Raw genomic sequence first — 13,792 nt, 5'->3', positions numbered from 1 at the left:
GTGAGAACAAATTTTTGTACCATAAATAAAACAAATTTTAGTCTTTTTCTTATGCCGTATTTTTGGGATGCAGATGATTATTTTATATTGTCATATTGTAAATCCTATTAAAATGGTAGATAAGTAAACATACATACCAACATGGGTATGTAATTGTGAATAATATTTGGAGACCCTTAGTTTAAATTCTTCCATAAAATAACTTTCAGGGCCAGGCGTGGTAGCTCAGACTTCTACTCCAAGCACTGGGTGGCCAAGGCAGGAAGATTGCTTGAGGCCAGGACTTCAGGACCAGTCTGGGCAACATAGCAAGACCTAACTTCTAAAAAAAAATTAAGATAAATTAGCGGGCATGGTCACACATGCAGCTACTCCAGAGGCTGAGGTGGGAAGATTGCTTGAGCCCAGGAATTTGAGTTTACAGTGAGCTATGATTGTCCACTGCACTCCAGCCTGGGCCACAGAGTGAGAACCTGTCTCTCAAAACAACAACAACAACAACAAACTCAGGTTTCCTGCTTGCTTTTTCACCCTCATATTTATTACTCTTAAGTTTACACTCCATGCTTTAGCCATATTGGAGTTCTCTGTTTCTCAAATGGGCTACAGTTTCTAGGTTTTTGCACATTTTTCTCCTTTTTAAGTTTCAGCCTTCTCTTAACATAGTGGTACCCAAAGTGTAGTCCTTGAACTGTTTGTTATCAATCTAAGACAAGAAAAGAACTTGAGAATAAGCATTTCGCAGCTTGAATTGCATTTTGACTTGTCATCATCACATCCAAGCGCGTGATCAGTGGATTACTCTGTGAACAGGATATAGAGTTTTTCAAGTGCAGTGGTGAGTTGCATGCTAATCATGCACAGCAGGACTGTTAAAATGTGTGACATTTTGAAGTTAGTCATTTGTAACCCAAAAATGTATAAGAATTAAATAAAATGTGGCTGGCTCATGCCTATAATCCCAAAACCAAGGCAGGAGGATAGCTTGAAGCCACAAGTTTGAGACCAGCCTGGTCAACATAGTAAGACACGTCTCTGCAAAAAAAATAATTAGCCAGTTATGGTGGCATGTGCCTGTAGTCCCAGCTACTTGGAAGGCTAAGGTGGAAGGATCACTTGAGCCCAGGAGTTTTGAAGTTTCAAGGCTGCAGTGAGCCATGATGACACCTCTGTACATCAGCCTGGGTGACGGTGCTGCAAGACCCTGTATCCCCCCGCACCCCCTGCCAAAAAACAAAGCATTTATTTTTAAAATCTCATTAATTTTAATTATTCTTGTTCCATAAATAATTTTAAAATATATAGTAATAAAAAATGTAAAACTTTTTCATTCTTTTGAATTTTATCTTTTACAAGTAGTAGTTAAATCCTGGAAGCAAAATTTATATTATTTATAGGTCTGATTTACTGATGACAACACAAGCTTTACTGGACTTTATTGACAAAGATACACTTTTTTGAATGCAATAGCAGTAGTAAACCAAATGATGATGATGGAAGCAATTTCAAAGAGATACAAATCAAAAGAATTTGTACTAGTTTCTTGGAAAGTACTATGTGTCTTATGTTTAGTTTTTAGCCATAATTGATGGGCAAAGTGCTAAAACCAAAGTGGGTTGTTTGGAGATACACTGGCTATTTAAACAATATAAAATGATCAAAATTTAATTGGTAGTTGTAGGCATGACATGTTCAAAACCAATTCATCAAATATGTTCAAAACCAAGTTCATTATTTGAAAGAATATCACAAAGATGACCGGAGCAGATGTTCAGGATTTCACATGTAATCATTAGTATTTTTGGGGTTTCTGATAGTCTCACTTGAGGTTGCTAACATTAAAAAAAAACCTGCATACAAATGACAAGACAAAATATATTTGCTTGGAAATCTTGGATGAATCTGTAGTAAAGAAGATAGTTCCCATACCACTTTCCAGCAACACCATAGCTTGATGTATTTAGGGACAGGATAGTGATATGGAAAACTAACTCTCAGACAAATAAGGATAGCAAAGGAATTTTTGTTACAATTTGATGAACACATTGGTTTTGCTAACATAGGAAGTAACTATTTCTCACCTTCATTGCTGACAAATACAGCTTGCTCTAAACTATATAACAGTTGCAAAGGGTTACAGTATCAGCAAATGTGGTTTGGAGTTTTGCTTTACTTTTGTAGGAGTATATTCTAATTATGCAGGCACAGTGATAAGAAAAACATGCTGAAGCTTGTACCAGAATGTAAATCGGTGTCCTGCTTCTTTCATTGAGAAAGTCTTGCTTTGTCAGCTGAACTCAATGGTGTTCTTGCTATATCAGCTGAATTCACAGTATAGTTCACTCAAAGTGTCAATTATTAAACACTAATTTATTAAATTTGAGGTTTCTGAAAAATTAGATACTGTAGTTTGGGAGTTAGCTGATCAACTGTTATCAGATGCTAGGGTGTACATTGGTCTTCAAAGCAACCTTTCAGTCAAGAGTATTCGAACTTTGGGATGAACTCTTGGTGTTTTTGCAAGATAAGAAACCAGTTTGGTTCCCAGCTTTTCAAATATGTGAGTTAGACTTATTGTCTGATACCTCATTCTTTGTTTATTTTTTAAGTGATCTTAGCTTTCCATGCAAAGAAGGAATGTCAGTCAGCCAGGCTCAGTGGCTCACGCTTGTAATCCTTGCACTTTGGGAGGCCGGGGCAGGTGGATCACGAGGTCGGGAGCTCAAGGCCAGCCTGGCCAACATGGTGAAACCCTGTCTCTACTAAAAATAGGAAAATTAGGCCGGACGCAGTCACTCATGCCTGTAATCTCAGCACTTTGGGAGGCTGAGGCAGATCACAAGGTCAGGAGATCGAGACCATCCTGGCTAACAGGGTGAAACCGTGTCTCTACTAAAAGATACAAAAAATTAACCGGGCATGGTGGCGGGCGCCTATAGTCCCAGCTACTTGGGAGGCTGTGGTGGGAGAATGGCGTGAACCTGGGAGGCGGAGCTTGCAGTGAGCCGAGATCGTGCCACTGCGCTCCAGCCTGGGCGACAGAGTGAGACTCCATCTCAAAAAAAAAAAAAAAAAAAAAAAAATTAGCTGGGCATGGTGGCAGGCACCTGTAATCCCAGCTACTCAGGAGGCTAAGGCAGGAGAATCACTTGAACCCAGGAGGCGGAGGTTGCAGTGAGCCGAGAAGGCTTTTCAATGGCAGATAAGATCAGGTGACAAAAATGAAAGTTGGATATTTGAGGAGAAAGTTACCTTAGCTTGTTATAAATGGTACTACGATACAGTAACAACTATCAGTAAAGTAGATGGTGATCTTGATATTGCACATTTGAAAAGGTTACAATCAAATACCTTAGACATTTGATAGGACACTTATTTTCTATCACAAGAAAATCCATGGGTAAGAAATTCATAGATAAGGAATCAAATTTTTAAAACCAGAAGTCACTTTAGAGTTGACTGTAAATTTGCTGGATAAATTATTGGAAATGGATACAAGTCAGTAAAGGATTGAAAACAAATTTTGAAAAGCAAATTTTCTGCATTTTAGACAAAAGTTTTAAGAAATGAATGTCCAAGCTTGTTGAAATTGCATTAAAATCACTCCTCTTTCTGTCATTTGAGACTGTTTTCTCTCGGTGCTATTAAAACACAGAAATAGTTTAGATATACATTATCCCTTGTTGAGTAGCATTGTCATCAGTCCAACATAGATTAGTTAACAAATGTGGTAACCGGCTTTCAAGATAGTCTCCAGTGAACCCTACCTCCTAATGTTTGCACCGTGTATAATCCTCTCACACAATATACCAGGTTGATATGTGTGAACAATAGAATAAGGTCAGTGTGATAATATGTCCCTTTTGAGGTTGCATTATGACAGACACTGCAGCATCTGTCTCAGTTGTTCTGTCACTTTGTCTCTGGAAGCCAGCTGCCATGTGGTGAACAGGCTAGTGGAGAGGCCAATGTAGTGAGGAACTGAAGCCGTTGTCATCAGTCATGTGAGTGAGCTTAGAAGCAGATTCTCCAGCCCAGTTAAGCCTTCAGATAACTGAAGTCCCAACCAACATCTTGATTAAAAGCTCATGAGAAGCCCTGAATCATAATCACCCACCTAAGCTGCTTCTAAATTCCTGACCAATGGGAACTTTGAGATAAGAGATGTGTGTAGGCTTGGGGGTAATTTTTAGTGGAGTAATAATACGGCAAACAAGAAGCAAACTCATTTGTTACATTAAAAACTTTAAATACTGACATATGTGCTGTTCAGAGGACATGAATTGGTATTTAAAGAATCGCTGTTTTACTTACAACTTTTGATTAAATTAAAATTACAGCATGACAAAATTATCAGTGTGGTAGCAATTTTCTGTGTTAATTGCCTGTATGTATGCATACTTACAGTGGAGAATTTACCACTTTATGTGATTCTTTTCTTTTTTTCTATTTATAATTTTGTGGATCTGAATCTAATGAAACATTTGGATTTTAACTTTTACTTTTCCAGCAGTTCATTTTAATTTTACTTTTTAAAAGTGTTGGTCCATGAAAGATGGAATTTTGAAGAAGGAAAGTGGTTTTTCAACACAGATAGTCTGGGAGATCTAGGCCAGACACAGTGCTCACTCCTGTAATCCTAGCACTTTGGGAGGCCAAGGTGGGTGGATTGCTTGAGCCCAAGAGTTTGAGACTAGTCTGGGCAACATGGTGAAACCCTGTCTCTGGAAAAAAAAAAAAATAATAATAATGTACCCGGTGTGGTGGCCACATACCTGTAGTCCCAGCTACTCAGGAAGCTGAGGTGGGAGGATCACTTAAGCCCAGGAAGTCAAAGCTGTGGTGAGCTGTGATTGCACCACTGCACTCCAGTCTGGGTGACAAGAGTGAGACCCCATCTCAAAAAAATCTGGGAGATCTGTGCTATCATAGTTCTCATAGTATCCATCACTGACCTTGTTTTACTGATCATGTTGATTTATTTATTATTAGTTATATTCCCTTTTAACCGAAAGCTCTATCAAGGACAGAGTCCATGTTTATGTTCGCTGTTAAGTCTTCAGTATCCAGAACAGTGTTCATTACTTAACACCTACTCAGTCATTACTTAACACCTACTCAGTAGATAATGGTTGAAAGAATTAATGGTAACTTTTACATTTTTTTCATTGTGTTGGAATAATGATTAACTTCTGCAGTTACAAATAAGTTGCTACTATAGCCATATGTCCTTGAGGAATGTTAATTTTTTTAAGCTGAATAGAAAATATTCTTGGTGTTTTTCTTGCTGAATACTAGAGATCTTAATAAAATGTTTATATTTCCACAGCACAACCAGTGTCTCTGAAGAAGATGTCTCAAGTAGATATTCTCGAACAGATAGAAGTGGGTTCCCTAGATACAACAGGGATGCAAATGTTTCAGGTAATCTGGTTTCAAGTAGCACACTGGAAAAGAAAATTGAAGATCTTGAAAAGGTATGGATTATAAGTTAGTTAAAATTGATAAAATTAATATACCGTTAGAATTCTTTTGTTTCATAGCAGCTGAGCGAGAAAGGAAATAATATTCCTTAATATTTAATATATGCGCTTCTATTCTGCCAAGTGTTACCTTTAATATATTAAAAGTCTTTGTTTTTGAAGTGGTTAGAAGCCTGAGCTGGCAAATATATACTACTGTGTATTTATTATATTGTCTGAATAGATTTTCATTTGTCACTTTACAAATTATAGGAGTAAATCTGAGTTAGGTCCATCTTTGATGTTTGAAACAATTTTGTGTAAGAATATGCCTGTTTAAAAGTGTCTTTCTGTACAAGTCAGATGACTATTGGCATAAATTTATTAACTGTAGGGTCTCAGGTTTGTGCCACTGACATTCACCCCCTAAAATTAGCAATGGTGTTGAATACTTTTGTAATTGTTGAAAATGTGTTTTGTTTTACTTGAGATTATTCTCTATATTATTAAAGATCTAATTTATATGTTATATAAAGAAATTTCATTTTTAAAACTTGTTTCTATTTTATAACATGATTATTTTGAGGTCACATTTCTAAGCTTTAACAACAGTTTCTTCTTGGAATTGTTATTTCATAATTTTATTTATTTTTATTTATCTATTTATTTATTTTTGAAACAGAGTTTTGCTCTTGTCGCCCAGGCTGGAGTACAATGACGCAGTCTTGGCTCACTGTAACCTCCACTTCCTAGGTTCGAGCGATTCTTCTGCCTCAGCCCCCCAAGTAGCTGGGATTACAGGCATGCACCACCATGCCCGGCTAATTTTTTTGGTATTTTTAGTAGAGCTGGAGTTTCACCATGTTGGTAAGGCTGGTCTTGAATTCCTAACCTCAGGTGATCCATCCACCTCAGCTTCCTAAAGTGCTGGAATTACAGGTGTGAGCCACTCTGCCCAGCCTATTATTTCATAATTTTAAATTAAAAACTTTACTAATATGCAATCTACTAGTTTTGAAGGGAGTTGCCCATGAGTTCCACAAGAGTTTGGATTGAATTGCTAGTAGTTGGCAGCAGCTAAGGGATATGGATGGTTGATTGTTGTCTAGGAGGTTTAGTAGGAAAGAAGCCAAGTTCTGGGCAAAGCCTTTTGAGCTCTGCTTCCCTTTTGCCCCCAAGGTGGCTGAGCAAGTCCAATGCCTTGGATTCTAAATAAGATTTCTTTGAAAAAGGTATTGCATTGTTTAAAGAAAAAAAATTAAAAGTCAGTAATCTACTTTAGTTCCTTCTTTTTATTCATTATCAGTTAACTGGCAGAGCCAGAAGTAAAACTAGGATAATTGTTTTTCTGTTTAGAATTTCTATTGAGCCATCTCCTTTTCTTAAACTTTGTATTTTTAATAAAAATTAATTTTGAATTATTTCAAACAAGATACCCATTAAAAAATAAGGTAGTTCATAACTTACAGTGGTGATAAGCTAAAGAAGTTAAATCACAGGTCGGGCACAGTGGCTCACGCCTGTAATCCCAGCATTTTGGGAGGCTGAGGCAGGCAGATCACTTGAGGTCAGGATTTCAAGACCAGCCTGGCCAACATGGCAAAACCCCATCTCTACTAAAAACATGAAAATTACCCAGGCATGGTGGCGTGCACCTGTAATTCCAGCTACTTGGGAGGCTGAGGCAGGAGAATTGCTTGAACCCAGGAGGCGGAGGTTGCAGTGAGCCGAGATAGTGCCATTGCATTCCAGCCTAGGTGACAAGAGCGAAACACTGTCACACATACATACACACTCACATGAAGTTAAATCATTGAGTCTATTACATTAGTTTTGTTAAAGACTTGTATAAACATAGCTTTACTCAGGAGCATCCTAACAGCTCCTGTATTCCCCTCATTCTCCTTTTGTGGTGGGATCTTTGTTCCTTCACCAAATATTTTGAGGAATTCATTGGAAATCTTCATGTATATAAGATATTTTACCAAACTTGGCAGATATATGCCATTTAGGAATATTATAAATGACCAATTACTTCCTAATTACTGTTTTTTAAATTGTGTCTACCAGGAAGTAGTACGAGAAAGACAAGAAAACCTAAGACTTGTGAGACTGATGCAAGATAAAGAGGAAATGATTGGAAAACTCAAAGAAGAAATTGATTTATTAAATAGAGTAAGTATTTCACCATGTTTCAGGTTTGGAGGGTTTTTTTTTTTCAATTCGATGAAAATATACAAATATGAAGAAATTATTAATTGCATTATTCACTTTGTTCTTTTGTTAGTGAAATAATAATTAGTAAGAAGTATCATTTTCTTCCAAAAACTGGTTTCTTTTGGGCAGTTATCAGTTTAGCTCACTTAATTTTATTCTTTTGGAGGTAGACTGCTTTATGGATTTGTTCTGTGTTTTGTTAAAGTCTGGAGGTGACAGGTGCTTTGTCACCACCATACATAAGGGCACTGGCACAGAGTTGCCTCAAGAAATAACTAAAATAGGTCAGGCGCGGTGGCTCACACCTGTAATCTCAGCACTTTGGGAGGCCAAGGAGGGCGGATCACCTGAGGCCAGGAGTTCGAGACCAGCCTGGTCAACATGGTGAAACCCCAACTGTACTAAAAATACGAAAAATTAGCTGGGCATGGCGATGGGCACCTGTAATCTCAACTACTCATAAGGTTGAGGCAGGAGTATCGCTTGATCCCGGGAGGCGGAGGTTGCGGTGAGCCAAGATTGTGCCACCGCACTCTAGCCTGGGTAACAAGAGTAAGACTCTGTCCCCCCACAAAAAAAAAGTAATATTGGTACTCTTTATTATTATTATTGTTATTGTTATTATTTATTTATTTATTTATTTTGAGATGGAGTCTCTCTCTGTTGCCCAGGCTGGAGTTCAGTGGTGCGATCTCAGCTCACTGTAGCCCCCACCTCCCGGGTTCAAGCGATTCTCCTGCTTCAGTCTCCCGAGTAGCTTGGGACTACAGGCATGTGCCACCACGCCTGGCTAATTTTTATATTTTTAGGAAAGATGGGGTTTCACCATGTTGGCCAGGCTGGTCTCGAACTCCTGACCTCAAGTGATCTGCCTTCTTTGGTCTCCCAAAGTGTTGGGATTACAGGCGTGAACCACTGTGCCTGGCCCTAAAATTGGTACTTTATCACTATAAGAAATTCCAGATGTCTGTGTATCTTCACTTTTTTTTCTCCAGTTGTACTTAATGCATCCCCAACTTTAGGTTTAGCCTTAGCCCTATATTCTTTGTAGCTAACTCTCCTTCTTGTTTTCAGCCCCAGAATTTACTTGCTAGAAGCAGTTGTAATTGCTTATTAGGTAACAGTGATGAGAAGAGACTCCATAATTTTGCCTTTTAGAAGGCTTTTGGCTAAGATTGAGGAAAGAATAAGTCTGCTTCAGGGAAAACTGTAGCAAATCCACTATCCAGTCTCAACTCCAACCATGAAAGGAGAAAAAGAGAGGCTTCATCATATGCCGACTTGTTCTAATAAAGCTCTGAGGCATTAACTATAGGTTGTATATGAGGACAGTGGAACTCAGAATTTAACTTGCTGAAAGTCATATAGAGAATCAACTGAGCCAGTATTTGACTTCAGGTATTTTAAGTCTTTCTACTTTTTGTGGACTGCTTTTTGTCTTTGGTTCCAATACAAGTACTCCTATGGCTGGGCATGGTGGCTCACGCCTGTAATCACAGCACTTTGGAAGGCCAAGGTGGGCGGGTCATGAGGTCACGAGATCGAGAGCATCCTGGCTAACACAGTGAAATCCCGTCTCCACTGAAAATACAGAAAATTAACTGGGCGTGGTGATGGGCACCTCTAGTCCCAGCTACTCGGGAGGCTGAGGCAGAAGAATGGCGTGAACCCGAGAGGCAGAGCTTGCAGTGAACCAAGACACACCACTGCACTCCAGCCTGGACAAAAGTGCGAGACTCCCATCTCAAAATAAAATACAAGTACTCCTATATTGGTGTTAGAATTTGATCTAAGAAATTCTAAATTAAAAAATTTAAAAAATGTTAAATTAAAAAAAAAGGTTTACTTTGTATTTTAGATACAGGGGGTACATGTGCAGATTTGTTACATGGGAGTATTGTGTGATTATGAGGTTTGGAATACAGATCCCATCACCCTGGTAGTGAGCATAATACCTGACAGGTAACTTTTTTTAACCTATGCCACCTTCCTCTGCCCTTTAGTAGTCCACAGTGTCTATTGTTCCCATATTTATATCCATGTGTGCTCAGTGCTTAGCTCCTGCTTACAAGTGAGAACATGCAGTATTTGGTTTCCTGTTTTTGAGCTAATTTGCTTAGGATTCTGGCCTCCACCTCTATCCATGTTGCTGCAGAGGACATGATTTCATTATTTTTTGTGGCTTTATACTATGCCATGACATAAATGTACCACATTTTCTTCATTTAATCTACCATTGATGGACACTTGGGTTGATTACATATCTTTGATACTGTGAATGGCGCAGCAGTGAACATAGACATTCATATGTCTTTTTGATAGAAAGATTTATTTTCTTTTGGTATATAGACAGTAATGGGATTGCTGGATCTAATGATAGTTCTGTTTTAAGTTCTTTGAAAAATCTCCAAACTGCTTGTTACGGTGGCTGGACTAATTTATATTCCCACCACGGTGTGTAAGCATTCCCTTTTCTCTGCAGCCTCACCATCATCTGTTGTTTTTTAACTTTTTACTAATAGCAATTTTTGACTGGCTAATCAAGTTGACACTTTATATTAACCATCACAACTGCCGTGAGTTGGTATCTCATTGTGATTTTGACTTGCATTTCTCTGGTTAGTGATACTGAGTATTTTTTCATGTTTCTTGGCCGCTTGTATGTCTTCTTTTTGTTTGTTTTGTGTTTTTGTTTTGTTTTTGATTTTTGAGACAGAGTCTTCCTCTATCACTCAGGCTGTAGTGCAGTGGCGTAATCTCAGCTCATTGCAACCTCTGCCTCCCGAGTTCAAGCGATCCTCCTGCCTTAGCCTCCCAAGTAGCTGGGATTACAAGCATGTGCCACCACAGCCATCTAATTTTTGTATTTTTAGTGGAGATGGGGTTTCACCATGTGTTGGCCTGGCTGATCTGACCTCAAGTGATCTGCTCGACTCAGCCTCCCAAAGTGCTGGGATTACAGGTGTGAGGGATTACATACACCATGCCATATGTCTTCTTTTAAGAAGTGTCTGTTATGTCCTTTGCCCCTTTTTAATGGTATTGTATAGTGTTTTGCTTGTTGATTTAAGTTCCTTGTTGATTCTGGATATTAGACCTTTGTCGGATGCATAGTTTGTGAGTATCTTCTCCCATTCTGTAGGTTATCTGTTTCCGCAAATATTTATTATTATTATTTTTGCTTTATAGTATGCCATAACATATATGTACCACACTTGGGTTGATTCCATGTCTTTGATGTTGTGAATGGCACAGCAGTGAACATACACATGCGTATGTGTTTTTGATAGAAGGATTTATTTTCTTTGGGGTATATAGACAGACAGTAAAAGGTTTTTTTTTTTTTTTTTTTTTTTTGATTACATTATTCTGTTGCTCAGGCCGGAGTGCAGTGGCGCAATCTTGGCTCACTGCAACCTCCGCCTCCTGGGTTCAGGTAATTCTCCTGCCTCAGCCTCCTGAGTAGTTGTAATTACAGGCAAGAGCCACCACACTCGGCTATTTTTTGTATTTTTAGTAGAGGCGGGGTTTCAGTATGTTGGCCAGGCTGGTCTCGAACTCCTGACCTCAAGAGATCCGCCTGCCTCAGCCTCCCAAAGTGCTGAGATTACAGGTATGAGCCACCATGCCCAACCTGTTTCTGCAAATATTTTTGATGTCCTTGATGGGTTTGAACTGTCTTAGGCACTGTGGGCCTTAAGAATAATAAAACCCCTGCCTTCATAGAGTTTATAATCTAATAATGGTACATGAATATGTTTTATCATTTAATTCTAAATTTTAGGTAGATTTCAACTGTGGTAATTTTAGAAATCCTGTATTTTTTATTGTTTAAACAAATGTTTCCCAACATTATTCATTTAGTTTGTAAATAAATGCAAATTCTGATCTTGTAAATTTTAAAATAATTTACCTAATTATCCAAAGGCAATATATTAAACGTTTTAGAAAGCTTTTATACTATAGCAGTGATTCAAATTGATTACATCAAACTTTAAACTGCAAGAATAAATCTGTAAATGTCTGCTTTTTTAACAGTAAAGAGTCTGTCTTGAAATCACGTTTCTTGTAACTAAAACTTATGGTGAATTTTTTTTAACCAGATGGTTGTGTATTTGGGACAAGGATTAATACAGGGAAAAAAGAGGTGGATCATATGCTTTTAAAGCTGGAGAGCGAATACTTAATTTAGTGGCTTTGAATTATTTTTAGCGCTAAAACCTTTGCTTCAAAATGCCGTAGAAAAGTCCAACATATAAATTGATCCAGATCAACTCTCTATACTCCAGATCCCCTTTTTTGTAGGCCTCAGTTTTGTCACCTCCCCGGAGTGTTATCCCCATTGTACACCTTTAAAGATCAGACAAAGTGGTAGGAGTGCATCTAGAACTTGTACTCGCACCTTTTGATGCCTAATTTGATACGAGGTTGCAGCCTAGGGCTCAATACCACATATGACTTGCATGGATAGTTTTTTTTTTGCCTCAGTTTTAGGGAAGGGAAGTGGAGTTTGTTTAGCTAAAAAACTAACTTATTTATGATGATTGAAAATTGGAAGATTCACAATTTTAAAGTTCTGACTTTTGGCTTCCTTAGAAAAACTGAAAGATCTTTAAGAGTTGGCCTATAGACTTGTTATAAGAATGAAGATTTAAGTAATGGATGCTCATTTTTGGTGGGACGTATTACATCTAAAGTTGTTTTCAGAGCTTACCCTCATTTCAAAATTAATTGGTTGTATGAATTATTTTTGAATGTATATTAAGTGTTTTCATCTCTCATCAAATATTTTTAAGTATTTTTAAAGTATCTTTTTTTTTTTTCTTAAGGACCTAGATGACATAGAAGATGAAAATGAACAGCTAAAGCAGGAAAATAAAACTCTTTTGAAAGTTGTTGGTCAGCTGACCAGGTAGAAGATTCAAGACTCAATGTGGAAAAAATATTTTAAACTACTGATTGAATGTTATGGTCAATGCTAGCACAATATTCCTATGCTGCAATACATGAAAATAACTAAGCATGTGTATTTATTTCTAGAAAATGGATGTTTGTTTTCAGAATACTTCTTTTTCATTATTGGTTTTAAAAAAAGCATCAACCTTTTATCTCACAAATAAGTAGTATCTTTCAGTTATTAAATGATAGGTAATGCCTTTTTGGTTTTGTGTGGTATTCAACTAATACATGGTTTAAAGTCACAGCTGTTTGAATATATTTTATCTTTGGTAGTACATTTTCTCCCTTAGGAATATACATAGTCTTTGTTTACATGAGTTTAAATACTTTTGGGATATTACCTACACATGCCTTATTACTGATGTGTGCAACCTTTTATGTGTTGATGACTCACTCATAAAGGTTTTTGTCTACTGTCATTTCTTTCCACTTATTCTAAGCATTTAGAGTAATAGAGTCATACTTTTGTGTAACAGCAACCTCTTAAAAGGAAAGCTCTTATAAAGTCATTGTTATGTTCTAGTCGATTAAATATAAATTTAAGAGAATACTTGAATTGCGCTATAGTAAATAAAAATTTACTATTTTGTGTTTGAATATTGAAAAATTGAATCACTTTAACTCCTGAAAAACATACAATTGTAATTTTAATGTAAAATTTCTTATGTAGGTACTACCTTTTTTTAATTGTTCTAAGGTTTGCAAGTGAACATAGGATATTTTAAAAGTTGTTTGTTCTTCAGGCCTGGAAAGTGTACAAAGTCAGTGTAGGAGAAAAAAATCCATATTTTTATTATATTAACATGCACACTAAAATAAAAACCAAAATGTTATTCATACTTAAAACATTTATACAAAACAATATGTAAGCAGAAATAGTACTAAAATACTTTGCCTGATTTCTAAGTTGAAGAATAACACTGTGTCACAGTTTTTTTCATATGAGAGAATATTCCCCTATTTCAATTTTAAGGGATTTTCTTCCTAGCATTGAAATTTTAAAAACAGAATTACTTCTAAAGAATTATACAAATTTTCTCTTGTATTAAATATTATTATTAGAATTGTTTTTGTATTACATTTTCATGTTAAGAACCCCCCCTTCCTTTAAAATACATTGACATTATGACATTTTTGCTTGATGATTGAATTTC

General features: G+C 37.0%; 1 protein-coding gene across 1 annotated transcript in view; it reads left to right on the top strand.

The window, feature by feature from the left end:
• PAWR (pro-apoptotic WT1 regulator) overlaps positions 1-13,234 on the top strand; it is an 88,947-nt gene extending 75,713 nt beyond the window's left edge. Inside the window, exons 5-7 of the mRNA XM_023218719.2 lie at positions 5,330-5,477; positions 7,533-7,637; positions 12,509-13,234. Coding sequence (XP_023074487.1) covers positions 5,330-5,477; positions 7,533-7,637; positions 12,509-12,595 — 340 coding nt within the window. The 3' untranslated portion in view covers positions 12,596-13,234. The remainder of the gene's footprint in view (positions 1-5,329; positions 5,478-7,532; positions 7,638-12,508) is intronic.
• Positions 13,235-13,792: the final 558 nt, after the last annotated feature.

Source organism: Piliocolobus tephrosceles, chromosome 10 (assembly GCF_002776525.5).
Source record: "Piliocolobus tephrosceles isolate RC106 chromosome 10, ASM277652v3, whole genome shotgun sequence".
NCBI lineage: Eukaryota > Metazoa > Chordata > Mammalia > Primates > Cercopithecidae > Piliocolobus > Piliocolobus tephrosceles.
Note: the sequence above shows the minus strand (reverse complement) of the source record. Positions and strands in the feature narration are given on the sequence as shown.